At 36.9% G+C, this 27,858-nt stretch overlaps 2 protein-coding genes across 3 annotated transcripts; one reads left to right on the top strand and one right to left on the bottom strand.

Annotated features, from left to right (window-relative positions):
* Nucleotides 1-196: 196 nt before the first annotated feature.
* sypa (synaptophysin a) lies at nt 197-10,721 on the top strand. 2 transcript variants are annotated; one of them, XM_053503197.1, is made up of 7 exons: nt 197-287; nt 4,912-4,977; nt 6,731-6,855; nt 7,068-7,266; nt 7,457-7,648; nt 8,077-8,380; nt 8,556-10,721. In XM_053503197.1, the coding sequence occupies exons 1-6, from the start codon at nt 270-272 to the stop codon at nt 8,359-8,361; spliced, it is 885 nt and encodes a 294-aa protein (XP_053359172.1). In that variant the 5' UTR covers nt 197-269; the 3' UTR covers nt 8,362-8,380; nt 8,556-10,721. The 2 variants fall into 2 exon arrangements, with proteins under 2 accessions (XP_053359172.1, XP_053359173.1); XM_053503198.1 differs by having other exon boundaries at nt 8,077-8,394.
* Nucleotides 10,722-12,953: 2,232 nt separating this feature from the next.
* On the bottom strand, nt 12,954-17,038 carry emilin3a (elastin microfibril interfacer 3a). Its single transcript, XM_053504583.1, has 4 exons — nt 16,776-17,038; nt 16,075-16,194; nt 15,192-15,892; nt 12,954-15,037 (listed from the first exon to the last, which is right to left on the bottom strand). The coding sequence occupies exons 1-4, from the start codon at nt 16,943-16,945 to the stop codon at nt 13,116-13,118; spliced, it is 2,913 nt and encodes a 970-aa protein (XP_053360558.1). The 5' UTR covers nt 16,946-17,038; the 3' UTR covers nt 12,954-13,115.
* Between the last annotated feature and the right edge of the window lie 10,820 nt (nt 17,039-27,858).

Raw genomic sequence — 27,858 nt, 5'->3', positions numbered from 1 at the left:
TTCGAAATTGCTGTAAATTAAACTTTTCAACGACATCAGATTATCGCTGGACTTCACTGGTAAAAGGGAACAAATAAAATTTTGATAAAACGCGAGCTTCAAAGGACCCATTCAGGAGAGCGATCTGGCAACCCGCTTCCACGCTCGTGTGACGGAATAGGCTGTTCCGGTGATGCGCTCGCCTCCCCTCCCTTGTGTGGGCTGTTTCGGTTTTAGCCTTCACCTCCCCCCGATTTTTTATTTCTCTAATCTAGCAGCAAGCAGCCAAGATGGACATTGTAAACCAGGTAGGAGATTTCAGGCTCAGAGAAAAATGCACATTACCTCAGTGTTACATGAATTTAGAACTGACAGAGTGGGTAGGATGAAAGATAAATCGGTTATTATATTTATTATGAAGATGCGCTCGCGAATTGATGTCAGAATATGAGCGGAGGAGGAAATGCCCTGATGATGCTCTACACATTCGAGGCTTTTCGCTTAGATTTACATTTAAGTCATGCTTCCAGACCTTTTATATGTTATAATACACATGGTTGTGTGTGTGTGTGTATATATATATATATATATATATATATATATATATATATATATTCCCATATCACGGAGGTTGTAATGATTTTTATTATGTTGTTTCTAGGAAAATCATCTTTTAAGCATTTAACTATTTAACTAAATACATAAATCAGATCAAGATTATAATCCGTGAATTCTGTTTGATGGTGAATAATAAAAGAGGCGCATCCAAATCTGTCGCACGTAAGGCCTTGTGTGATCTGAAGCTGCAGCTGGAGAGGTTGCGGTGGAAAATGGCAGCTGACTGAGCCGAGCCGCTTGTGTGACTCAGACCATCGTTCTCATTTAAAGCCATCTGCCTCTTTTTCCGCTTTGGACGCCATTGGTTTGCAAAGGCAAACTGGATTAGGTTTGAAAAGTCACCTTGATCAGTTAGGAATATTTAGGAGAAGGCGAATGTTATCAATATTATTTATTACCAATAACATGTAAATTGGACCAATGAAACAATGCGTGTGAATAAGTAGATCGAAAGATTGCATCGATTCGGATGCTGGAAATCTCCCACTGATGTCGCGTGCAACCGCGCCTTCTGACGTCACTGCCTCCTCCTGGTCTCGGTGTGTGTTTGTCACAAACCGCTGGGCCTAATAAACCTGTTGTTGTTGTTGTTGTTCGGCTTGTTGTTTTTGTTGTATGGTATGGAATTATAGTTATACCTACCTAATTTATACAGTCTCATATAATGTCTTTATCAGTCTAATACAGTACAATATGTCTCTCTGATGAACAGTGTGAAGAAATGAAAAAAGAAATGTTTTTTTAGTTTTAATGTAGGGCAGCAGGGTGGCGTATTGGTAAGCTCTGTGGCCTTGCACCTCCAGGGTCCGGGTTCGACTCCCGCCTCAGGTCTGTGTCCGTGGAGTTTTCTCCCCGTGCTTGGAGGGTTTCTGCCGGGTACTTTGGTTTCATCCAACAGTTTATTAGATCGGGAAGATTAGGCCTATTGGCATTTCCAAACTGTCTGTAGAGTGTGAGTGTGCTCTGCAATGTATTGGCACCCTGTCAAGGGTGTACTCTGCCTCACGTCCTAAGTCTCCTGGGAAAGGCTCCAGGTTCCACGCAACCCTGTATACAGGATAAAGCGATATAGACACTATTCAAATGTAGGCCTGTGTGTCCCTAAGCAGTTTTTTGAATATTGGCAGAAAATGGTCTGCTTAATTTATGGGTCTTGCACTCCTTTTGTGTAACCTTTCCTCCCGAACAGGTCTTATTTAGAGAAAAGGGTCCATGCTTTTATCTCTCTTTGTCAGCAGATTGGGGGGAAAAAAGTATTTAAAATTATTATTATTTTTTTTTTATTTAAAATAAAGTATTTAAAATTTTTACTTGTGCAGTTTTGTTGCACCTTAGATGAGTTAAACCTGATGTGATCTTTTGCTGTTGAAGCACATCCACCACCATGTTGTGTCGGTGATATTTGTCTGTTCAGCTCACCACGGTTGTAAAGAACTCTTGTTTGAATTACTATAACCTTCCTGTCAGCTTGAACCGGTTTGGTCGTTCGCTGATCTCTTTAATTCACAGAGCATGTATGCCCACAGAACTGCTGCTCACCAGACGTTTTTGTTTTTTTCTAATTATCCCATGTAAGCATTATAGACTGCTGTGTGTAAAAACCCCGGGGGATCAATTTATATAAAACACAAACCTATGTATTCACAACACAGTCATCTGTGATCTCAGTTTCCAAATTAAGATGATTGACATTAACTAAATTTCTTAACTTCCATATGCATGTTTTTTGCATTGAGCTGCTACCCATTGATTGACTGGAATTGAATCAAGTTTTCTAGCTTGTATATTTAATAAAATGCTTTTACGTTATACATTTAGTGCCTGATTTAGTCAGTACTTTTTCAGAGAAGTGGAATGTCCTTTATCAACACTTTGCTTCTACAGCAAGTAAAAATGCCCATTAATTACCAGTTATTAAATTTGCACTTGCAAATACCCAGAGGCGGAGCAGAATATGCCAAATGGTATGAGTTGTCTCTGAAAGCTGCCTCAGAATATTTCTTATGTAGTGCAGTGATTATGGTTGTTCAGAATCAAGTTGGAAAGAGCCCAATTGCCACCATGCAACATATGTTATTCTTATGTTATATGTTATTCTTAATAAAGTCTACATTTTTAACTAATTTTAAGTTTTGAAATTCTGTTTAAATTCTAATGACCTCTTAAATGTCCAGTATATTTTTAATGATACTATTTGACAGATATAGGCGATATTCCATTGATTTAGTTACTTTCCATAATGTGCAGTTTTTTGGCAACATTCGATAATTTTAACAGTATTTGAATAGGAAATTACATATACATTAATATAAAATTGTGAAATCAGTCATTTATTTGATTTGACAGTAAGTATGTAGTTGGACTGATGCTGCATCTTTTCTTACCCAGCATGATTGTGGTTGATTGTGTACATGGATATGACTTATGATGAAACCAAAACCATATACTGTAGAGCAATTTGCTAATGTGCTGGGCCTGGCACAGTATTGAGAAATGTGCTTCCATCTTGCTTAGAAGGGCATTCAGCTTTTAGCCTCCCACTGGATGACAGATCATTTTGGATTTGCCTTCCAAGAGCAGGACGTTTAATTCAAAGTTCTACCTTTCACTCCCAGTCTGGTGCCAAGCAAAACGTCATATCTAATGGCCTGAGTTATTAGAATACTGCTATAGTTGGACAAGTCAAGTTGTGTGTCTCCTCAGGAGAACTGGCCATTTGAGACATGTCCACTCTGCTTGCATACATTACTGGGATTAGTGTAACAGTAGATAAACACCAAAAAAGACACCCCAATTATTTGGCTTGTAGCTAGATTTATTAGGAATGTAACTGTAACAAACCCTGAAGTTTCCTTGTCTCCAACAATACTAAGAGACTGTGGGTTATCAGCCTGTAGACAGATTCCAAAAAAACAAAGCAGTGGCTCAATAAGATATTTCTCATGAAAGGGGAGTGCTGTCCCACTGGAGAGAGATTGTTACCATGGAGTCTATCTAACGGGATGGGGAAGAGTAGTGCAGCTGGAGCATCAGGGTGTTTGAGTAAGCGTAAGATTAAAAGTAAAAATACCAGCCTGCTGGAACTGAGGGTGATCTATCTGGCCCTCAAGTTTCCTGATTTGAGAAATTCAATCAGATATATTAACAAAGCCACATGAGGCCACATGATGCCCTTCACCTGGCACAAAAACATCTCCTCAGGTGGGCCCACTATTACACTTATTTAGGCAACTCACCTACCTACAATATCATGTCTGCAGGATTTTCCAGCAGATGAGCAGTAGACCCGATAAAGTAATGTTTACGCCCAGCAGTGGTGTCCTAGGTTTGCAATATGTTTGGTAAGCCCAAGATGAACAACTTCACCAGTACCTGATTGATTATTGTTAGCTATTGTTGGTATTGTGGCACCAAGCACAGCCAAACATGTATGTGCAACTCCTCTTCTATTACACTTTTATTATACTAAAGGTGTACTGTATATGGTAGCCAGTTTCCTTAAGGTCTCTTTTTAAAGAGACTGTGCCAGATGTCCAACTGAAATGGGTGTCTCAAAAATGTCTTTCTCAGCAGAGCTTAAGAATTGCATGTTATGGAGATAAGCTCACCATGCATGAATTAGTAGTTAGATAATTTGTGATGTGACCGTAGCTGGTTTTCAGCTAAATTTATATCCCACAATATTTTAGACAATTGACTCATTCTCAGCATTTTATAAAGCTTTCTCAGTCGAGTGTTTTTTTTTTTTTAAATTTATGTGTCCTCTGGTACTGTTTGACCAAATGGCTGTAAATTGTAAATCATATTTGGTTATCTGTCACAAAAAAAATGATGCAAGGAGATTATCTGTCTAAACACAGTGGTGCACATCATCACAATGGCCTGGCTGAGTGTCCAGGCCCTACAATGACAATGGTCTCCCTATGGGCAACACCTAAATGCATTCTGCTGACTATAATGCTTCTTAATGGAAATCACCGTGTCCTAATTTATATAGATTTCACATACTATTGCAGCCTTTTTGGCATTTTAAGCATCTTTTTGTAGGATCTATCAAAAATGTTTGCGAATGCTAAATGTAATCTGTAGGCAGTATATAATTATGTGAGACTGACAGTAGTGTAATTGTTACCCCAAAACTACCAAGGATACACAAAAAATAGGGGAAAAAAATTCACCTATTGACATCTAGCATGCTCATTTATGGTGATGTTTATTTTTACTAGATTTTACTATAGAATATGGTTCAGATGTCACTTTTATTTGTTAATAGTAAATTAATACATTGTTGTGTTTTTATTTTGCTGTTAACAGTTAGTTGCTAATGGACAATTCAGGGTGCTAAAAGTGCCTCTGGGCTTCATCAAAGTCCTGCAGTGGGTAAGTGCTTCTTCATCATTGCTTACTGTATGTTTAAATTATTATTATCATTTATTTAGAATGTTTTTAAATCATCTTTGCTTTTGGTCTTTTCTATAATTTTCTCTTTATTTATCATCCCCGATGATAGATGCTTACTTACGCAAACAGTATGATGGATATATACTAAACAGCATGCAGTTGTGCCTATTTTTTTTTATCATATATGATTTTCCTACGCATGTTGCTAACACCTTGCAGGATTCTATTATATAGGCCACAGCATCATGTTGACATGTCAAGGTCTCATGTAGAAGGTTTCATGCAGCTGGGAGGATTAGTGGCTGACTGGCACAGTAGTGACACCTGGTGGTGCTTGTATGACAGCTTATATAAATATATATAAATAATGGCATTAAAATATATATAAAGAATGATTTGTATGGATATTAGTTTGTTTTTAAAAGTAATTGTAAATGCTGAGGTTGAAACATATTTATATTGAAAAGAATTGTTAATTAAACTTAAAGAATAAATTAAGTGCATTTGCGCTGCATTTGAGGGGAAAATATGCAAACTAAAGTATTAGATTTTCATTAAATGTATAACAAATGGGGAATAAAGCCAATTAAAACAGTTTTCTTTCTGTATTATATGTGATGTATTTACAGTAACATTAAAATTGCTGTGCCTCCAGTGAGTCCACAGTTTACATTGCTTTATTAGTTGGAAAATAACATTTTATAATTTTGACACAAATTTAATTTGATTCATGGATTTAAGACCATGTTCATTTAATTTTGTGATGTTTCATAATTTTTTAAATTTGATAATGAATCATTCACATTTATTATATGATTTTAATCAATTTGATATATCAATCTATTTATGCAATAGTGTTCATATCTTCTGTTTTGGCTTTTGTCCTCTTTCACACTTTCACACAGCATTTTTCTGGTTTGTATTCATTCGGTTTTGGTCTAGTGCAGTTTACTGTCAGCTGGTTTGGTTCACACTGTTTGGTGTAGCAAATCTTCTCTGAATCATCCATGTGTGGCTGCATCCCGCCAGACTTCAGTTCCACTGTGTGACAGATGGCCATAGAACTCTGTTATATTTAATAGCGCCATTCTTTATTCAAACCCTCCTCCAACCTACACCACTGTGCATGAAGTCTCAGTGACTTCATGCACAGTGCTCACAAATTTTAGGGAGACTAGTAAAACCTAGTACAATGAGATTGTGAGTATGAGGCATGAGGTCTAGAGGAAGAGCAAAGTGGAGATTTATGGATGCAGTGAGAGAGGACATGAAGGTAGTTGGTGTGAGAGGAGAGGATGCAGAGGATAGGGTTAGATGGATGATTCGCTGTAGCGACTCCTTAAAGGGAACAGCTGGAAAACAAATAAAAAGTTAAATCTAGTACAATGATATTCTTAAATGCAGAGACTTTACCTTTTTTAGGTTTTGTAAGTTTTTTAAAAAAATTTAATCTTGGCAATTTTTCTTTAATTACATTGATTGCTGGACTGGTTCATGCCTGATAACTTGAGCACATGTCTAGGATACGAAAATGATATCTATCAAAACTGTTTCTAATTTTATGTGCGAAATTTGTGAATGCTTTTACATTTTTCACATTTTTCTAATGAACAAAAAAAATGTTTTTGTTGTTGCCCTGTCTGTTTGTTTCTTTGTTTGCTTGTTTAAAAAAAAAATTCCTCAGCAAGCTGTCATAGACACCATAGTAACAAGGTTTTGTTTATACCTTCAGGTGTTTGCCATCTTTGCATTTTCCACTTGTGGCACTTACTCAGGCTCCTTTCGCATGCGTGTTGAATGCAAAAACAGATCCGAGAGTAACCTAAGAATAAATGTCGACTTTGAATACCCATTCAGGTACCAATATTTTTTTTTAAGAATGTTTATTTTTATAATTATGTCTTAAGCATATTGCAGTTAATATGTCTTTCTCGATGAACATCAAATGCCAACTGAATCATAAAGTCAAATATTGTAAAAGTCTTCAAATGTTTATATATATAATATTTAATATTTAAATGTATGCATAGAAGGCAAATAATAGTGAGTCTTTCGTTCTATTCTTTCAGGCTGCATCAAGTCTACTTTGATGCTCCATTCTGCAAGGAAAGTCAAACTGAGCGTTTGTTCCTTGTGGGTGACTACTCCTCCTCTGCTGAGTTTTTCGTCACCATCGGTGTTTTTGCCTTCCTGTACTCCATGGCAGCTCTTAGCGTCTATATATTTGCCTTTGAGAAATACCGTGAAAACAACAAGGGGCCACTGATTGTGAGTTCAATTAATACTGTTTATTTCCTTTATCAATGAATTACATTTTTTTACCAACAAAATAAAATTATACATATTACACTGTGCTAACTGTACAGGTTTACAGTGATAAAACTTTAAGACAAACCTTAAATAAAAAAAATGACTTGACTTTAGGTACAGAAAGATCAAACTGGCTTGTCTTTTTCAGGATTTTGGTGTGACATGTGTATTCACCTTCATGTGGCTTGTGAGCTCAGCAGCGTGGGCGAAGGGTTTGTCAGACGTGAAGACGGCCACAGACCCAGAGAAGGTGATCGAACTCATCTCAGCCTGTAAGCAGGAAGGCAACAGCTGTTCTGAGGTTCATGACCCTGTCATGTCTGGCCTCAATACCTCAGTGGTGAGTCGAGTCTGCTAGCTCTGGCTGTCTAGTTTGTCATTTATAAGAAGTATTTGCAAATCCTATTTTGATGATAGCTTCTACTGTATGTTCAGGTCATTTACACCTTAAATTATTATGACATGAAATAAAAGTCTTAAAATTAAGACTTACACTGTTAAAAGTTGTATTTGGTCTTGCACATACTGTACTCCCTCCATCTGCAAGGAATCTCGGTTGTGTGCCCTACATGTGCACCTTACTTCATACAATCTGTGCAAATAAAGCTACATTAAAAAGGACTGAGGACTGATGTATGATTAGAAGAACGATAAAAAAATTTGTGTAAAAATTCCTTTAAAGATATTTATGTGTGTGTATTGTAACTGAAATTAAATTGCTACATAGTAAAGAGAGCATAAGCAATAAGTTTGCCATTTCTCTTTCAGGTCTTCGGCTTTTTGAATCTGATCTTGTGGGCAGGCAACATCTGGTTTGTATTTAAAGAGACAGGAATCATTGCTCCTTTCATGCGCCAACCACCCGCCCAGGAAAAGCAGCCAGCCCCTGACTCCTATGGTCAGCAGGGTTATGGGCAGCAGGACCCATACTCAAGCTCCCAGGGAGGGTATCAGCCTGAGTATAGCCAGCAGGGCTACAATCAGGGTGGTGATTACGGCCAAGGCGGCTACAACCAGCAGGGGGCTCCCACCTCATTCGCCAACCAGATGTAAGGAAGGGGCAGTAAAAAAGGTAAATGGAGGATGGTAAGTGCTTTATCCATATTACTCTAATGTGGGTGTGCGTGTTATGTAGGTTAATGTGTGTGTGTGTGTGTGTATGTGTGTGTGTGTGTGTGTGTGTGTGTGTGTGCGCGCGCACATAGTGCCCTTCTTTCTTCTTACCCTTTCTCCTTTTCCCCCCACAGAAACGATCATCTAATCAAAGGAGTGTGGCATGAACCCTACCCACACACCCACAATCTTCCTTGTCTGTGTGTTTGTGCATATGTCTGTGGATGTAATGATTGGGGGGAGGGAACAGGGGTAGGTGATATATACAGAAAGTTGTAGGATATAAGGAGAAACAGAGGGATTATTCTGTGTGCTGTTTATTATTGTGATGTATAAATGAAAACAAAAAAATAGGTCTGGTCAAATGAAGAAACAATACAGAAAATACAAAAATATAAAACTTAATATAAAAAAATATATGAATAAATATATAAATCATTACTATATACATTTTGAATTGATGATGTTGACAATAGTTATGCTCAACTCTGAAAGAATGTATTTGTCTGTGCTGTATAAATATCAATATGAACAAATATATACAAATATTTCCTAAAGATATGTATGGGATTATTCTTGTATAGTATAAGTTATGTTTAGAGAATTTCACTGATGACTGTACTAACTACGTAAATGAGCTCTGAACCCACTCGGAATAGTTCTCTGAGAATTAATTGAGTTGGTAAAAATGACATAGATATTCACTGAATAAGAAATGGAATTTTTTAGATTTTCACCCATATCGTTTTTTCCTTTTCTATTTTTTTTCTTTGAGCTTAAAGATATTTCTGCTGAAAGCAATAGGCTGTATGAGACCAAACTCCAAATACCTTGAAACCTAAAACGATCTTGCAGTATTTTTTATTTTCTTTTAGATTTTTTTTTTTAAATACTACAAGCATGTGTGTAATGAGTTAGCGTGGTTTGAGTAGCCCCTAAATACTATGCTTTGTTTGCAATGACGCTCAAGTGTGTTAGTGCTGTTTCATGCAATTGGAGGACTAATATTAGATTTGTTCTGTGTAGTGTGGGGACCAGACAGAGAATCAGTCCTGTGCATTGAGTTGGTGGTAGTCTAGATTAATGTTCCAGTTTCGATTTTCAGTTTTAATATTTGACCCTCTATTTTTTACTGTTCTTGCTCACATACACACTTAAATCTCATTGTACCCTAATTTTATCCGAAAGAGATTAAATCACTAGGTTGGTTTGTTTGTTTTAGTGTAGTTACACTGAAATATATTTTCAAAAATTTGTGTAAATATATGTATATGCCATGCAAAATCTGCAATCTAGTGATTTACTCTTTTATGTTATATAGCAGATCTATAAAAAAAAATAACATCAGTATATGCACTAACTGGACTGAAGTACAATGGAATAAAATAATGCAAATGTTTTTTTAATGCTTTGATCATAGAACCATGTGAATGCCAGGTTTATCTGCTTGACTAATCATTCGATTTGTCGAAGCCGAACATATCTGGCATTATATGAAAACTGACTGGGTTGCTATAGACCAGCCTGCATTGTCCATTCAGGCTAACTTGTGTGATTCAAGTAACAAGCATGAACCTCTTAACAAACATCAATTTGCTCGTACAGACATGTATATGAGCAATATATCTACACGTTCTTGTATGAGCCTTGAATTATGGCTTGTGTAGCTGTAGTAATCTATATGCAAGAAAGATGAATATACACTCTCTAAAGGCTGAGGAACATCACGGTCATACTCAGTCCCCTACAATCAGTGCATTTATTTGGCATTAATTTAGGTGGATATTTTTATGATGAGCTGCTTTGTAGTTATGCATGATCTCGTGCTCATATCTTTAGCTTGATTATGACTGGGTTTCATCAGGTATTTGCACACTTTTTATTGGTCCATGGGTGTAAGGCACTTTGAGTAGCTTTTGAGTAGATCTAGACAGCCTGTGAACCCACAGCCTTAGCATCTCTCTATCTCTCTCTCTCTCTCTCTCTCTCTCTCTCTCTCTTCCTTTTCCCTTTCCTTTATATTCTTCTTTCTTGCTCTTTCTAATCTGTTCCATTCCTGTTTGCCCTAATAAATATGCTATTCAACTACTCCGTTGTTAGTGGTGTTTAGTACGTCTTGTGAAACTCTCGATGCCTTTGGGTTGTGCTGTATTTATTGTGTACAATATATTCTTAGCGTTCAAATGATGTTGATGACAGTGAATATGACCATGCTGAAAATTCACCAAAATTAACCAGAAATTCTGTTGTTATTGTTCTATGGAATCCATGAAGGAAAATTCAATAAAGAATAAGTTATCCTGTTGAAAATAAAAGACTCATTTCTTGTCCAACCATATAAGGTCATAAGATGTTTGATTAATACCTACTGTGTCAGTATTACCAACCATGGGAGCTCATGGAGTAAATGTATTTGCGTTATTATGATGATCAATACAAAAAGCCATGAGGTCTGCAGCTACACAGCCCCATACAAGTAGCTTTCCTGTTTGATCGGTCCTGACACGCTGCTTCCTATGTAGATAAATGAGACTGGGATGGCCATGTCTTTTCCTTCCTTGGACCACTTTTGGTAGGTACTAAGCACTGCATACCAGGAACACCTGAGAACACCTTTAGCTTTGGGTATGCTCTGATCCAGCATTTTAGGTAAAGTCTATTAGATTCTCATGCTTGCCTATTTTGCTTCTTCTAGAACATTAACATTAAGAACTGATTGTTAGCTTTTTGCCCAATATTTCCTTAAAACCTTGACAGGTGTCAATGCAAGGTGACGATACAATTACAATACATTTATCTTATACAGTACATGTGCATAAGTGAGGCTTGAGGGCCTTGTTCAAGGGCCTAACAATGGTAGCTTGGTAGTACTGGGGTTTAAACCTATGACCTTCTGGGCATTAGTCTAAAGTCTTATGCACAGTGCTAGACCTGCCCACCTGCTGATTGGTGTGTATATACAGCGAGAAGAGAAATAGTGCTGACAGCCTGGTGGAGGCAGTAAGACATACAAGTCAACACAATTTTAAATTCACACATTTCTGATCTTATCTGTTTTCTTACTGTAACATATTAATCAAACAGTCATCATAACATTTATGTGGTCTTTCCAATAGAGATTTTTTTTGCCCTCTCTTCCTTATAGAAATGTGATTCAAAAAGATGTTTCCTTTATCCATGTTTGTTCCTTAGTCATGTGCCTAGGCCCTGAATATTCATCTTCATACTGCACTGCTATATTGAATGCCTGTGACATGCTTCCTCTGGGCAACATAATCCGTAAGCATGGTATTAGTTTTACTGTTATGCTGACGACACACAGTTATATGTCTCAGCAAAACCTGATAAGAAAAACCAGCTTACTAAAGTTGAGCAATGTGTGCAGGACATAAGAAATTGGATGCTAATTAACATTCTTCTGCTTAATCCTGATAAGACAGAAGTTCTAGTAATAGGACCGCATACAGCTAGGAGTAAGATTCTAGATCACACTGTAACTTTAAATGGCCTTTTTGTTCCATCAAGTGCAACAGTGAAAGACCATGGTGTGATTATAGATTCCAGACTTTCATTTGAAGCTCATGTAGATAATATTACCAGGATAGCATTCTTTCACCTCAGAAATCTTGCCAAGATAAGAAATATATTGAGTCTCCAATAACTACCTGGACTCCATATTAACATCAATTAACATCAGCTATTATAGCTGAACTGGCTGCCACCCTACACACTGTATAAATGCAGATCATTTACTGCTTTCTGTTTCACCCAGATGAGGGCGGGTTCCCTGTTGAGTCTGGTTCCTCTTAAGGTTTCTTCCTATTACCATCTCAGGGAGTTTTTCCTTGCCACTGTCGCCCTCGGCTTGCTCACCAGGGACTATCTAACTATTTTGATTTATAAACATTCACATTCCATACAAACTTAAATAAATCTTTTGAATCGTTTGTTTGCTTTGCGACAATGACAATTGTAAAATGCGCTATACAAATTAAATATAATTTTTTCTTGAATTTTTTTTGTTTTTTTAGTTTTTTTTTAAAGAATAATTCTCCATCCTTCCTAAAGGACTTTTTGGGTCACATTTTTGGCAAGTTTTTGCTTCGATTTTTTAGTCCAGTGCCAACAAATAAACTTACCTAAAGCACGAACCAGTGATAAACAGGGGCAGGTGAAGACAGATGATCAGTATAATTGTGATTCTGAACGCTGAGTGGTTGGAACAGACAAGAATGGAAATGAGGTTGTTGCAGTTATTATGTAAATATACAATTTTTCAATTGTAACTTTAGCCACTTTGCAGCCTGTCGCACTGAAACATTTGTTTCTATTTCTTTAATTTTACCTACATAATTTAATTTAATTTAATATGAAGAGATGAGGGGTGACTCATAACTGTGTGTGAATGTGTGTGATCTGTATTTATTTTCCATGATCATCTATTATTTTTATTTGAAAGACTATTTTTCAATATAAAAGTTTATTTATAAGAATGAATGTATAAAAAGTGAAGAACAACATTTTCCGTACATTTCAGACACATATAAATGTCCAGTATTAAGTATTACACACTCCTATACCAAGACACCCAGAACTTAATTTAGTAAAAAATAATTAAATATACTGCTTGGCGTGTGAGCAGCCTCTCAAAGTATTTTCTCATACTACGTAGCTTTCCTGAGTTCTTTGTTATCTTACACATTTGTGGGATCTATAAACTGGTCTCCTCTAGGTTTAGGTGGTTCAGTAGTTTGTTGTTCTTCCCATAGCTGAGTTACTGCCATGAAGTTGTCTCCTGTTAAGTCAGAGATCTTAGTACAGTTTTTAAGTCCATCTTTAAGCTCAGACAGTTGGTGGGAATGACTGACAAGGGTGCTGTTGACCTGGGAAAAATATCCTTCTGAATGTTTTTCCAGTTCTCCTCGGATCAGATCCAAGTCTTCAGCCAGCCGTGACAAGCCACCACACTGACCTTCTACACGGGCCACACGTCCCCCTACATCAGTTACCTCTTTCTGAACTCCCAGAGCAGTTGAACGGCAGGCATTGAGCTCTGAGGCCAGCCTCCTCCTTAGATCCTGTAACTCGCCTTTCAGACGGGTCAGCCTCCTCTCCCCAGCACCTAACATAGAAGCCTGCCGCCCAACCAGTTGCACTACACCCTTAACCTGCTGTGCTAGCCTCTCCTCTCGTTCTTGCCAGGTAAGGTTAACTTGTCCAACTTCTTGCACCACCTTTCCAAATGAATCTTTGAGTCCATAAAGCATATTATTGACAGAGTGCATGGTCACCTTCAACAGAGTTACCTCACCTTCAAGCTCTTTCTCATGTTGTCTTTCAGTCAGCTGCACAAGGAAAGAATTTAGAGTCGCATTCAGATGGTCTAGCCTTTCTGTCTGTGCTCTGAGCTTCTCATTAAGATAGTCATGTGTTTTCTTGTCTTTTTCTTCTACAGTTAGCAGCTGTGCAGAATATTCTGTAAGAACTGGTTGGGGAGCACAAGAGGAATTGCACATAAGTTCAAAGGAGTTAAGCTGCTTTTGAATAAGGTCCAGATCTATGTCTACCTTCTTTCTTAGGAATGTCACTTTTGTGTCTAACACTGCTTGACCTTCAACCAGAGCTGAAGATGAAACATTACCTAGTTCCTCCATGACAGCAAACAAACGAATTTCAAGATCCTTCAGCTTTTCCTCTAGGTAGTCTTCTTCAATACCAGATGTTTGTGCACCAACACTTCCATTTTTCTTTTCTGTTGTATTCAAAAGTGACTCCACATAGGCAAGTCTCCCTTCTATCATACCTTCTACATGGTCCTTGTGGCCATTTAGCTCAGCTTGAAGGTGCATATGGGACTGGTTAAAACCATCCATAGACTGCTCTAGAAGAACCATCCTTTCAGTCATTCCAGACATCGCTATGCAGCAAGTATCTTCAGGTTCTGGAACTTGGAGATCAGCTTGAATGTTTGTGAGCTCAATTTTTAAGGCTGTCACACTACCATTTATGATCTGCTCCAGTTGTTCCTGACCTTCCATTAGGTCTTTCTTGCACTGGTGATGCACCTCCATCACTCTATCCTTGCAACGTTGCTCTGCAGTTTTCACACGCTTGTCAAACTCTCCTAGAACAACTGCTCCTGCCTTACTAAGTTTGGTCTCCACCATTGCCTCTATGGCTTGTTGAGAATCTGTTAGGTTCAGTGCCTGTCCAGACAGGCTCTGTAGCGTGCCCTCATGGTTTAGCACTGTGTTTTTTAACTCTATGAGATCTGTGTTCTTAGCCATTAGCTCAGCACGCAGCTCTGCCAGCTTTTCAGCCAACTCACCAAGGTTTGGGAACTGGCCTACAGCATCTGACCCCTCTATATCTAGTGCACTTCCAGGCAGATCTCCAAAACCAACAGTCATGTCCCGAGATGGAGCAGCAATGGGAGCTGGAGGTGCAGAGAGAAGGGTAGAAAGCATACGGTTTGCATCTTCCCTGAGTGATGTAAGTAGGTGGTCTTCTAAGCTGTTCACTTTAGCACGAAGTGTCTCAAGACCAAGCGAAATTCGCTGCACATCCTCTTCCATCTGATTTAAACGTTCAACTCCTACTCGGTTTTCTTCAACAGCTGTGGTGAAAAAAATGCATAAAAAACATAACATGTTTTTAAGTAGACGTTTAGTCAATAATGAAATGTCACACCTTAATGATTAATAGAAATGTAATAAATAAATAATAATGTTTGTTGTATGAAAACATGCATATGGAAGTGGTAGTCTTACCCTGATTTAGTCCACTGTCACCCGAAGATGCCTTTGTTTCAGAGCCCAGCTTTGTCTCTGGCTGTGGAATGAACTGTTGGTTATCTGTTATGGGATCCTGGTAGTTAGTAATTGGCTCATGATCAGCTGAAATGGTATCATCTTCAGAATCTTGATTTATAGTCAGAGGATTGTCTTGTTCCAGCACTGCATCAGGATGATCTGTTTCAGGCTCCTGATAAGGCTCAAATGAAGTATCTGGATAAGGTGGTGCAGCATGGTGACCAGGATATCCATGCATCATGTTATTTGGGGTCAGTGGTTGATTCCAGAGGTTTCTATTATAGTTAGGTTGGGACATTGGGTGCTGAAATACAGGCTTTGGACCTTTTTGGGATGGCACTCTCCCTTTATAACCATTTACTTGCTCATTATAAGATGGCATTCGTCCCTTATAGACAGGCATTGGGCCCTTGAAATGTGACATAGAGCCTTTATACGGAGATTGAGGTCCTTTAAATGATGGCTGCAGATCTTTATGAGATGGCATAGGACCTTTGTGTGATGGCCCTTGACCCTTGAAGGGGGGCATTGCTTTCATTCCATAAGCAGAAGGTCCAACGTTACAACCCACACCAGTGAATCCAGGACAACAGCGCCACTCTAACTCAGTCATTGTCTTGTATGCCACTTTAAAAACTGGCTTGTAGAGCATCCTGTACCTATAAATATAGATAAGTAATACACTATTGTAAGTAATCAGATTCTTTGCTGGTTTATTGTTAGGAAATGTATTTTTTTATAAATGGAATCAATCCATCTATATCGTTTCCCAAATATTTAAAGTGATCAGTGGTCATCTTTGCATTAAATAAATTAAACAGATAATTGCAGTAATACCTACCTAAGTCCTGGACACTTCTTCCTCCAGTCACATTTTTTGTACTCAGCCTTCACATAAGGAGCTGCACCATCCTGAACAGTGTAAGAGACACTCTTTTCCACAACATATGCACAGTGGTTTCTAAAACAGAAATGGGGAAAGACAAATAAGAACAAGGCAGAATTTTTTTTATCATGAAATAATCTTTTTTTTTTTCTTTTTTTTTTTAGTATAATAGGCTAAAATTTTAAATGGTGGCTGATCTTGAAAATATCTTTATAGTACAGGTATATGTGGTTTTAGCTGTTGAAACATTTTTTTTAAGTAACAGAGAATATTATCTTTAACAGTAATTAAACAAAACAAATTATTCAAACAAAGCACAATCTGAATTTAAAACAAGCAAGTGTGCATTACGAGAAGTAAATGGATTGCCAAGTGTTTATAGGACATGAATATTTCATTGATTAGTGATACCTTAGATGTCAGACTTGAATGCACACATACTGTACATACTGTACATTTTATACATACATACATACATACATACATACATACACACATACATACACACACACATACATACATACATACATACATACACACATACACACATACACACATACATACATACACACACACCCATACAAACATACATACACACACACACATACATACATACACACATACATACATACATACTATATACCGGTAATACTCACTTGTGTCTGGCAGTGGGTTTGCCAGAGCTGTAATGAGGATTGTCTCCTGAATTGTACATGCTGAAATAGTTGGGTATTGAATGGTAAGGTGCAAAACCACTGGTAGCATTCGTAGCAATTATAGTAGCAATGAGAAAAATAAGTGATCTTAGAAAATCTGTCCACAACATCTTCAGAAAAGTGATGAATCCAAAGCTAGACTAATAACCAAAAGGAAGTTCAGGATTGTCCTTGTGTCAGAGTTTCAAATGTCCATTTGAGGTGGTGCTCTGGAGGCTTCTTTGGTCTGGGCATCAGCACTCAGAGTCAACTAATAAAGCACTGGGTGACCTCATTTACATAGTCCCACCCATTATTCCACAAAGAACAACATACATAAGTGTGGCATTTATAAAACACACACACACACACACACACACACACACACACACACACACACACACACACACACACACACACACAGTTTTTCCTTTACTGAATTTGCTTAAATTTGCCCACATGGTTGCTAAAAGACACTGTATGTTTGGAGCTGGACAGAATAAGGTATTCGCAGAACGGTGGATGATATTACAGTGTTTAAAATTAGTAAAGGCAATACAGTTACTGATATATAATAGTGATGTGTTTCATATATTTCAACACTCATATCAAGATTAATCCCTCTAAAAAGATGTAAATTCATGAAACTATATAAATTAACCAAATTGGCTTTTATTTCTGATTCCTTTATTGTTTTTGTCTATATTGTGTTTAACTTGCTTTTAATCTTCTCATTTTATCATATACCATGCAGATAATTATTGTGTTAGTCCAAAGTTAGCAGAGAATGATCACAGCAAAGAGATCACATGGACTTATAGTCTTTTTTTTTTACACCAATTAAAATGCAATTGATAAAATAGCTGATTAATTAAGAAAAAACACACCAAGTAGACAGGAATTCCACATGTTGTGTATAATGTGACAGAGTGAGTCAGCCATGGTTTGTTAATTATGACTATAAATATAACATAAAAATGTAGAATGTTTTCTTAAATAGACAGGTTTTCTTTTTTTGTGACTATTAAATGTGAGTTTAGTTTTTTGTTTAGTTTCGGTTTTCTTTGTCACGTCTTTGTGGTAAACTGTGAATTCTTGGACCACATCTGGAAGTGACCACTCAGACTGCTCAAGCACACATTCAGTGTACACCACACCTTTGTAACAAGCCCCCCACCCAAAGTCCCCCTGATCACCCGCCCACTCCAAAAACACACACCACATTAAACCTCTCCACTAAATCTGGTGGGCTGGTAAACACAACCCACATCTTTGTTTAGCTGCTAATTAGAGCCTAATAAGAAGACAGCAGTCACATTGTTTCCAAAAAAGCATTTACTGTGATGCAATGGCTGGAATTAACATGAAAAAGCAATTTCTGTTGTTCGTAGTTTTTGATTGAATGTAAATGAAAAGCTAATAGTTTTTATACAGTATATGTATTTAGACTGTAAAATTTTCATATTCCTGTACATTATGTACAATAATTTGTCTGAGCATTTGTTTGACTAATAGGTAGAGTTTTTACTAAATAGTATAATGATTTTTTTTCTTACATTTTTAAGCATCGTCGCCTCGCACCTAGAGCGTCAGAGATTGATTCTAGCCTCAGGTCTGTATGAGTTTGCGTGTTCTCCCCACACTTGGTCGGTTTCATGCTCTGGTTTCCTCACACAGTGCCCTGAAATGGATTGATGAAGAGGAAAAGTGGTATAGAGAATGAGTGAGTCACTTTTAAATTCAAATAGATCAATTTTTCAGTGGTAATCTAAAATTATCTCTGCAAATAAGAATGTGAATCTATGAAAAACTGTTCATTATAAGGTTGAAACATTTTCCAAATGATTAGACATGTAAGCATGGATTTTAAAAACACTTCTCAAATAGGCAGTATGAGGCGTGTTGATTAATCGTTGCAGCTGCTGTTGACATATATTGCTTCTTAAAACTAGTTTATGGTTCTGACTCGACTCACATTCACATTCATAGCTCTTAGACACAGTACACATTTTCCTGTCTCTCTCTTTCCTTCTCTGCAACCTCCACCCAGGAAATGCATAATATAGTGACTGTTCAGGACAGAAATCACCTAAGCAGAAGAAAGGTAGGCTTTATTTCACTGTTATGCACCACCCATATCCTTTAAGTTACCCTACGTCTACATGAGGTGTGGTTCATTTTTCCTGCCCCTGACTACAATATGTTCGTTGTGTCGCACTAGAAAATGATGTATAATTTGTAAAACATGGAAAACATGGAAAGTGTGTATGTATTGGTTCCATGTGAATGTACATGTCTGCAGCCAGTTAGAGCTGTGAAATCCTCCAAAAAAAAAATTTCTTGTGGGTGCTTGTTCTCCCCACAACTCTGTTTGTAAATAGCACAATCTATCCACATTCCACCACTAACTGTTAGGTTCTTAAAGTCAGCTCTGTGTTTGTCTTAGCAGAGCTGAAGTGTTTGATGTGGAGTGTGGCTGGAGCCTATACCGGAAACGGGGTTTCATTTGGTTTCCTAACCTACAGCCAAAATGGACATCATTATGACAGTTAAAGAAATAAATTAAAATATAAACAAATATGAAGCCTAAATGAACTGTGTGCATATAAGTGAATACACTGTATAAAATACAATTATTGCATGTGTAAATATAAATAAACAACAACAACAATAATAATAATAAAAATAAATTGACACTATGAAAGAAAATCTAATTCATTTTTATTGGTCTCATTAATTAGTGAAATAGAAAACAGAAATTACACTGATAATATATACTGTTACACTGATACTAAAATACAACTATACTTAACGTTGATTTTGCAATACAAAAATACCACATTTAAATGTAAAGTGTAAAAAGTATAAAGTAAAATGAAAAGTATGAAAATATAGTATGAAATATAAAAAAAGTTATAAACATTATGAAAGATGTCAGAAGCAGTGTGATTGTCCACAACCTAAAATACAAGATAGTTTTTTTTCTTATGTGCCATAAATAATGTGGAAGATATCTATTACACCATACTGCTGGCATTTTAACATAATTGTAGGGTGTGTGCCCTTGCTGTTTTTGGTTAAAGGCCCAAGTTGCCTGTGGGAAGAATCTCCTCCTCATTCTCTTTGTGCTGACCTTTAGTGAGTAGAAATGCTCTCCTAGTTACAAGAGAGAAAAGAGTCTATTGTTTGGATGGCTTTGCTATCTGCCTGGCATTGATCGTGTGGACGGTGTGCTCAGCTGATCATCCCACTCTCTGTAGAGACCCTGCCTGTCCTGCCTGATGCAGTTACCAAACCAGTACCGTAGCACTTTGGGGACAGTCAAAATTCCTTCAGATATCTAAAGTGGTAAAGACAACGATGGGCCTTTTTTTTTACCACAGTGTCCATACGACAGGACCATGACAGGTTTGACTTTACATGATGTGAACCTTGGGATATCAGAAACTGTCACTGATGATAGGGAATGGTGGTTCCTCTTGTGCTTTATGCTGAAATCCACTATCAACTAATTTGTCTATACTGTATATATACAGTATATCCTTAACTTCTGTTTAGCAGTAGTTAGAGAACACTCCTAAAATACTATGGTCCTAAAAATTTAATTAAATTTCTATATAATAAAATAATTGCAAATTATTGTTGCTCAGACAATTAAAGCTCTGGTTTATTTTACTTTATTTTTATTTATTTATATATTTATTTGCATTATATATATTTATTTTATATAAGACAGGGATTGCACCTAATTTCGTTGTATTTGTTACAATGGTAATTAAGATATTCTATTCTATTCTATCACTGATCAAAAGGTTTCCAAGCTCCAGCACCATAAAGCTGCCATTGTTGCACCCTTATGCACAGCCCTTAACTCTATCTGTTTCAGAAGGGCTGCATCATCTCTGACCCCAGCTTCCTAACCATGATATATGAAAAATGTAGTTCACCATAATGTACATCAGACATGCAAAAACAAACAAACAAACAAAAAATATGAACATTTTTAAAACTACTGAATTATAGGTACTCTCTTAAAAAGTCAGAGCAGACTGTGAGGGCTGTAATGCAAAGCACTATCCCATTCACAAGCCATCCCATTACCGAAATTACAGGCACATGAACAGAACTCCCCTTTTTTTAGCTTGTATAGTGAGATGGAAATCACCCCTGCTCCTATTTCGGATCCACAACAAATCCAAAATTTGTTATAACATAGAAAAATGACATTACACCTGCGCTGTTTTTGGAACTATTAAAATGCACAGTATTTTCTTAGCCCAGGATCTTTTATCATGCAAGTGCATCTGGTCCATGTCATGACTGTGCATTCCCTTATGAGTCAGCTGCAGTTTTAGAGGTATGCATCAATATGAATTAACAGTTTTTGAGTCTAGATCTTTTTAACAGCTGGCCCATTCATAGGCCATATTGCAACTAGAACCAACTAAAGGTATTTAGCTTCCACATACACGTCCAATAAAAGCTGAACTATGCAATCAATTCGTATATTTGTTTTTGTTTTTATTAGATGTACTAAATGATCTCACTTTATTTATCAATCATTGAAGATACTGCACTATTTTCTAGTCTTTTCATTACATTACAAACAACAAAGAAGAAACATTGACAGGAACCAGACTTAATGGAAGCCCATCCTTTTTAGTGTGACACTGAATAGGCTGATTGTGACCCATTATTCTTCCACAGCTTAAAACCCTTTTTCTTTTTAGTCTCACCAAAAAGTGATTTTCTTACTGCGACACTGCCACATAGTCCCAGTCCTCTAAGTTGTGTATGTGTGCGTATAGAAATGCTCTTACTTTGACTATTAAAAATAGCTTTTTTTACTGTTGATTTTTACTACGCAACTTCACCAACTGTTTAAGTGATTTCTATTCATGATTTTTTTCCGACCTCATTTCTTGCATAAAGTTGATGATTCAGCACAATGCTTTCTTAACACGGTTCCTTATTGATTTTCCTGTTCAATGTAGCCCAAACCTTTAACCATTATAAAATGGTGATTATTTTTTTTGCCCAGGCATAGTATAATTATTTATAATTCTTTTAGGAACTTGTCCAATTTCATGTACTCACAAAGAACAAGTAAGTTTTCCTACAGTATGTAGAATTCTTGTATTACTTGTAATTTTTGTAATTCCTATGTAGAAGTCTTTAACAGTTACCACCCCCACCTTTGATTATTATTATTATTATTATTATTATTATTATTATTATTATGTTGTGTTACAGTGTTAATAATGCGTAGGTTTTTTTATGCACATTAAAGCAGCTACACTATATCCAGTTGCTCCTGACCTGTTCTTACATTTTGTAACCAATACTGCAAACTTGCTTTGGTAGGTTCAAGACCTCTAATCTATAATTGACGCAGTTTTTTCAGTGTGGCAGCGGGGCATGGCCATGACCCATCAGCTGTAAATGGGTAGGTCAAACCAGCAGGTACCACATAATGCTTTCCACCTGTGGCCTACATTTTTATTTATTATGTTGGCAGGAGGGAGAGGGTGCACAGAATCCAGAGATAAGAATGACTGTGTGAATATGTTTTCTATGTAGGAGAAAGAAAGGAAAAGCACCAAACATGGCTCATTTTAGATTTTTTTGTGCTATTTTGCTTGTGCGTCTGCCTCTAGGCCTTTATTCTCCTGAACTTGAGAGTTGTTTTACTGTTGCTCAAATCTAAAAGGTTCATATGCTCTGTGGAGTCCTCACCAACTCCCACCACACTCAGCACCAGGAGTTTCTTTAACTTTGCACAAAACAGAAAGAGCACATTCAGCCCCTGCTTCAAGTATGGCCAGACTGGCAGACAAGAACCGGAAATGCCTAAAGTCAAAGTGGGCAGGCTGTCTTATCACAGCTGTTATTATCATGCGAAGCCCAACTTCCCACTAGCTGCTCTCTAGTAAAAGCATATTGGAGTACCTGTGGTGAAGAAGGCAAACGTCTGCTCGTGTGGAATGGAGATGTGATTCCAAGTCTTAAGTAAGAGCAGTGGTATAAAATTAATGTGCCAATCAAGCATGATGCCTCACTCAGTTTTGAAGAAAACTTTTTCAGGTAATCTGTACCTGAAGTGCAAATTTAAAAGGCCCAAGTAATTACTTTATATATTTTAATACATGCTGTCTATGGGGCTTAGCAAGCAAGGAATCGAAAGTTGTTGCCCAGCGTCCAAATGTTCGAAACAACATGTCAATGTCTTGGTGCCAGATACCCCAGCATTCCTTCCAAGCTCTTGTGAAGTCCATGCCTCAATCCATCAGAGGTGCGCAGGGGGAACCTACACAATATCAGACAGGTTTTAAGGTTAATTAAGATATGGTGTAAAGACCAAACTGCAACCTCAATAAGTTTGTAACACATATTTAAAAGGGTATTTTTGTGAAAAAGTATACACAAATATAAACATGTAAATAACTATTAAAATAAACCTCTAACACTAACATATTTATTTATTTATTTATTTATTTGTTTGAATTATTGACACCACACTTGAGAAAATACAGGTTTAAATGCAAAATACTAATCAATGTACTAACGGTCTGACCAAATCCCACCGGAGAGTTAGCTATAAAGTACTCCTAGAAAGTGGTTCTACAACTTATTGAGACTAGCTTTAATTAAGCCATTAGATTTTAACCTTAGCTCCCTCCTCTGTCTGTCTAAAAAAAAAAATTCAAACAGATTATGCAATATAAAGGACAGATGTCTTGGTCCTTATAGTTTGACTGAGCCATACAGGAAATTAAGTCCTCTTCTTAACCACAATTAGGTTTAAAAATAGGGCTATATACCATCAAAGGGCACATACCACAGACAAGTGATGTCACTCAGCAAAAATACTGGCTTAGCTGCAGATGAGGTACAATAACTCTGATTTATAGTGCCTTTACCCTGATTGCAGCAAAGGCATTTGTGGCTTTCTTACATCTTCAACACAGCCTAGCAGGTATCAAATACATTCCATTAAAGGTCTTAAATTGAATGGATTTAGAGTTAATTTCTCTGGAGACCTTTTTCAAATTTTCAACATCAGTCTGGCCCTACAGTCAATACTCCAAGATTTGCTTCCCATACCACTCTAGAAGATGCCGCATTTGTATCTCTGTGGCTCAATAGCATTATATAATAATATGAGTGCTTTTCCAGGGATCTCAGATAACATTTGGGTTTGGGGATGTATGGGGCTGGGGTGGGGGATGGGATGCCAAATGGATAATAGTTAAGTAGAGGCCCAATCTTCTAGTATCTCCAAAATAGCTGGTTAAGGTTTAATGATGATAATGTGTACTTGCACATCATGAAATAAGCAGTTTTTGTGTGTGGACGTATCTAATGGTTTAAAGCAAAGGACTGAGGGAACATTAATATGTATATTTTACATATAACCTTTTACATTTCTGTTCTTGGTAAGCAATAGTAATATTTCAAATGTACTAGACACTTGTATGTTGATATGTTTACTTTTTTTGGATTACCCTATGGCTATTTTTAGCAGTTTAATACATTCAGAAACACCGTCTTTATAAAGAAGATTACAAATGAGTGGTTAGCACTGTTGCCTTTCACCTCCAAGGTCCAGGTTTGATTCCTGGCCAGGTTCGGTTCCCACCTCTGTGTGCATGTTCTCCTTATGCTTGGTAGGTACTCCAGTTTCTTTCCGCGGTCCAAAGACATGCAGATTAGACTAAATGACGTTCCCAAAATGCCCATAGTGTGTGAATGAGTGTGTGTATGTGAGTGGATTGGCATCCTGTCCAGGGTGTAGCCCGCCTGGGATCTCCAAGCCCCATCCCCCCCCCCCCCCCCCCCCCCACCCTGGAGTGAGTGAGTGAATGAGTGAGTGAGTAAACTTGTAACCAATGGTGCCACTAAAGATTCTGTGATCCATGAAAACCTAATATACTGGGCCCCCAATCTTGATGAAGCCAACCCCTTTCAATTACCATAGCCTTTTTATCGGCCCCTGAGTGCCAGGGGATCATATTTAACACACAATAGTAATAGTAAAGGAAGGACATGCCTCAAATAAATTTTATTTCCCAGAAACAAGAGGCCCTGAATATTACAGATATTTTTATACAGATTTTTCTGTAAGAAAGAAAGACTCCTTCTCTGTTTAGATCCACATCATGCATTAAACCCAACCCACCCAGTCTCGCTGAGTAATTTTTGTTCCTTTATATACAAGTAGATGTGCACCATGTCATAAAAGGAAGAACCTGCTATTATCATACGAGAATGTATATCCCTACCGAAATAATTTCACACAATAAAAATTGAGAAATTTACTTTTACAAATAGACAAAGAAAAACCACAAGAAATAACTCATTTGAGCAAAATTGTACTGTAAAATAATGAACACCAGGGGGCGCCTAAGAAACTGGGTTCCCTGTACAAAAGTACAGCCTGATTTTCATAATCTACTGGATATCACTAAACCTTTAAGAGAGGGCAATCTGGCAATCTTGATAAGTAATGTCCAGTGATTCCACTAAGAAGTTAATGGAGATTACTCTCTGGATTGACTGGCGTAAACAGCATGCAACCTATTATTTTTGCTTAAATATGTTCCCTATACTTAAAATCACAATGAATATAATGGAGTGAAAGTTCCATATGCATTTTGGGGTTGAAATTTTTTTTACTAATTGTACCAAATATGTGCTCATGCCCTAAACTAATCTTATGAGCTTTTAAATAATGCAATTTACAGATGCCATCAAAGCTTGCCTACATACATGTTTGTGTATTTAGTCCACATTGGGAGAACAATGTTTTAGCATTTTTTTATGTCTACCAGATTGTATATTCGAACAAAAATGTTGAAATCAAAAACACTTGGACATTTTACGCCTGAAATGTGGAACAGTCTGTTCATGTACACTGAACGGTTTGTAGATTGTTAAAATGGATTTATTATTAGGGTAAAGAAATAGTATGAAAGATCCCTAAAATTCACACTAAGTATTTTTTTTTCTGTGTATAATTATGACTTTGTAACCCTATATATTTTCTTAAACCACCCACGTTATAATTATTGACTTCAGAACTAGAGATATATTTAATTTTGCTACCTTGTTGTTGGCAAAATGCCTATGCTGAAAATGCACATATGCAAAATGCTGAAATGAAGACTCCCTGGAGTGTTCGAATGCAGTTTCAATGAACTTTTCCAACTATGTGTATACAATATAATTATATATGTTTGTTTTTCTTTTGTCTCTGGCCTGCAATCTCTATTCTTTATTATATATAGTATAATTATATACCCACAATTTGTTCAGGAATTATATGTATCAGAATTGGTTTTCCTTGTTAAACATTTCTTCATCAATATTGTGAAATCCATGACAGGGAAATGATTTGTGTTGTTTGTGTATTTATTTGGGAAAACAATGTTTTAGGATTTTTTTTATGTCTACCACCTTGTATGTTTGGACAAAACTATTGAAATCAAAAACACTTTGACATTTACGCCTGAAATGAGGAACAGTCTGTTTATGTACACTGAACAACCTTGCAGATTGTTGAAATAGATTTATTATTAGGGTAAAAAAAAATTTAATGAATGATCCCTAAAATTCACACTAAGTATTTTTTCTGTGTATAATTATGAAAGAAGAATTGCTTAACAAACTAATAATACACTAGTGTCCTTAGTTCATAAAAAAAAAAAAAAAACATAGCCTGTTAATTTCACAGCCTCTGCTTCCATGACAAAATGTGTTTGCTGTCTGGGAGCTTCTGCAGCAATATGTCAAGCTTGCGATTCCTCAGCCACACACTGTAAATAGATGTAAATTAAATTGATGAATATCTGAGTTTATGTGCGGGGACAGACAGACAGCTTTAATATGGGTATGGAGAAAAAATGTCAGGGCTCTTACTTGTTTCTGATTGGATAAATTAAGGGTGTTTTTCCAAACTGATAAGGAATATCACTGTTCTGTAAGCTGCAACGCCTTGCAATTCCTAAAGTAATGGGACCAGTTTAACTGTCCAAATCTTGCAGTGGAAAAACATGGTTTTACCATGTGTAAGATGCTTGTATAGTTAAGCAGGCTCTTACAATGAGCTCTTTGTGCAATCAGCCACAACAAATCTTTATTCTTCATGAATACACCGTCCCACCCAACCGCAGCATTTCTCTAAGAAAAAATAAAAATGGCTCACCTTTTCTGTTTATAGTAAATCCTTATTTAGCAAGACCAGGAATACTTCAACACATCACCCAGGTTTAAAGAAAGCTTGTTTATTTCAACAAACCTTGAAAGTATTCTATTACATTTGGCTATTAGTTGCAAAAAAAAAAAAAAAAGGTTATTTTAAATTGATGTTCATTGTATGCCTACAACTGTGGCCTCACGCCTCCAGAGTAAAGGGTTGCTGCCTTCAGCTCTGTGCAAATAAAGTTTTTCCTGTACTGTGTGGGTTTCCTCCGGGTGCTCTAGTTTCCTCCCACCGCCCAAGACCATGCGGATCAGGCTAATTGTTATTCTCAAATTTGCATGTAATGAAAATGTGAGTGAATGCGTGAGTGTGTGTGCCGCGTGATAGATTGACCCCAGCCAGAGTATCTGTACTCCACCTTGTGCCCTGAGCGCCCTGAGATAGTACAGGATAAAGTGCTATAGCGAATGAACGAGTGAGAGTATGCCTACACACACCGTGTTGAAATGCTGCACTCTAGTGTACAACACAATCTAAGAAGGCAACACTGGTAATGTTTCAAATCACATTCTACAATACTAAGCCGCCTTTTAACTAAAATTTTACTTTATTTTTTTGTTGTGACTTCAACAAAATACTGTGTCTAGCAAGTATAAGTAAAAGTATAAAACACAAGCTAAGCAAATGTATTAATCTCTGGGTGTGGTTCTCTCAACGTATTGTAAATTTTATGTAAATGAAGAAGAAACTAGGTTTCTATGGTGTTTGGTAGCTTGTTAGTCCACTGGCTAATAAGTAGTAATGTAATAGAAATATTGTAAAAGAATATTTGTTGTTAATGTT

Source organism: Clarias gariepinus, chromosome 9, assembly GCF_024256425.1.
Source record: "Clarias gariepinus isolate MV-2021 ecotype Netherlands chromosome 9, CGAR_prim_01v2, whole genome shotgun sequence".
Taxonomy (NCBI): Eukaryota; Metazoa; Chordata; class Actinopteri; order Siluriformes; family Clariidae; genus Clarias; species Clarias gariepinus.
The sequence above is the reverse complement of the archived record's forward strand: the minus strand, read 5'-3'. Positions and strand labels throughout refer to the sequence as shown.

Excerpts from the sequence above, each read along its gene's own strand:
- sypa (XM_053503197.1), top strand. Across the intron at positions 6,856-7,067 it reads GACTTTGAATACCCATTCAG|GCTGCATCAAGTCTACTTTG; the intron begins GTACCAATATTT and ends CTATTCTTTCAG. Across the intron at positions 7,267-7,456 it reads ACAACAAGGGGCCACTGATT|GATTTTGGTGTGACATGTGT; the intron begins GTGAGTTCAATT and ends TGTCTTTTTCAG.
- emilin3a (XM_053504583.1), bottom strand. The coding sequence starts at position 16,945 with ATGTTGTGGACAGATTTTCTAAGATCACTTATTTTTCTCATTGCTACT. Across the intron at positions 16,195-16,775 it reads AAACCCACTGCCAGACACAA|AAACCACTGTGCATATGTTG; the intron begins GTGAGTATTACC and ends TTTCTGTTTTAG. Across the intron at positions 15,893-16,074 it reads AAGAAGTGTCCAGGACTTAG|GTACAGGATGCTCTACAAGC; the intron begins GTAGGTATTACT and ends CTATATTTATAG.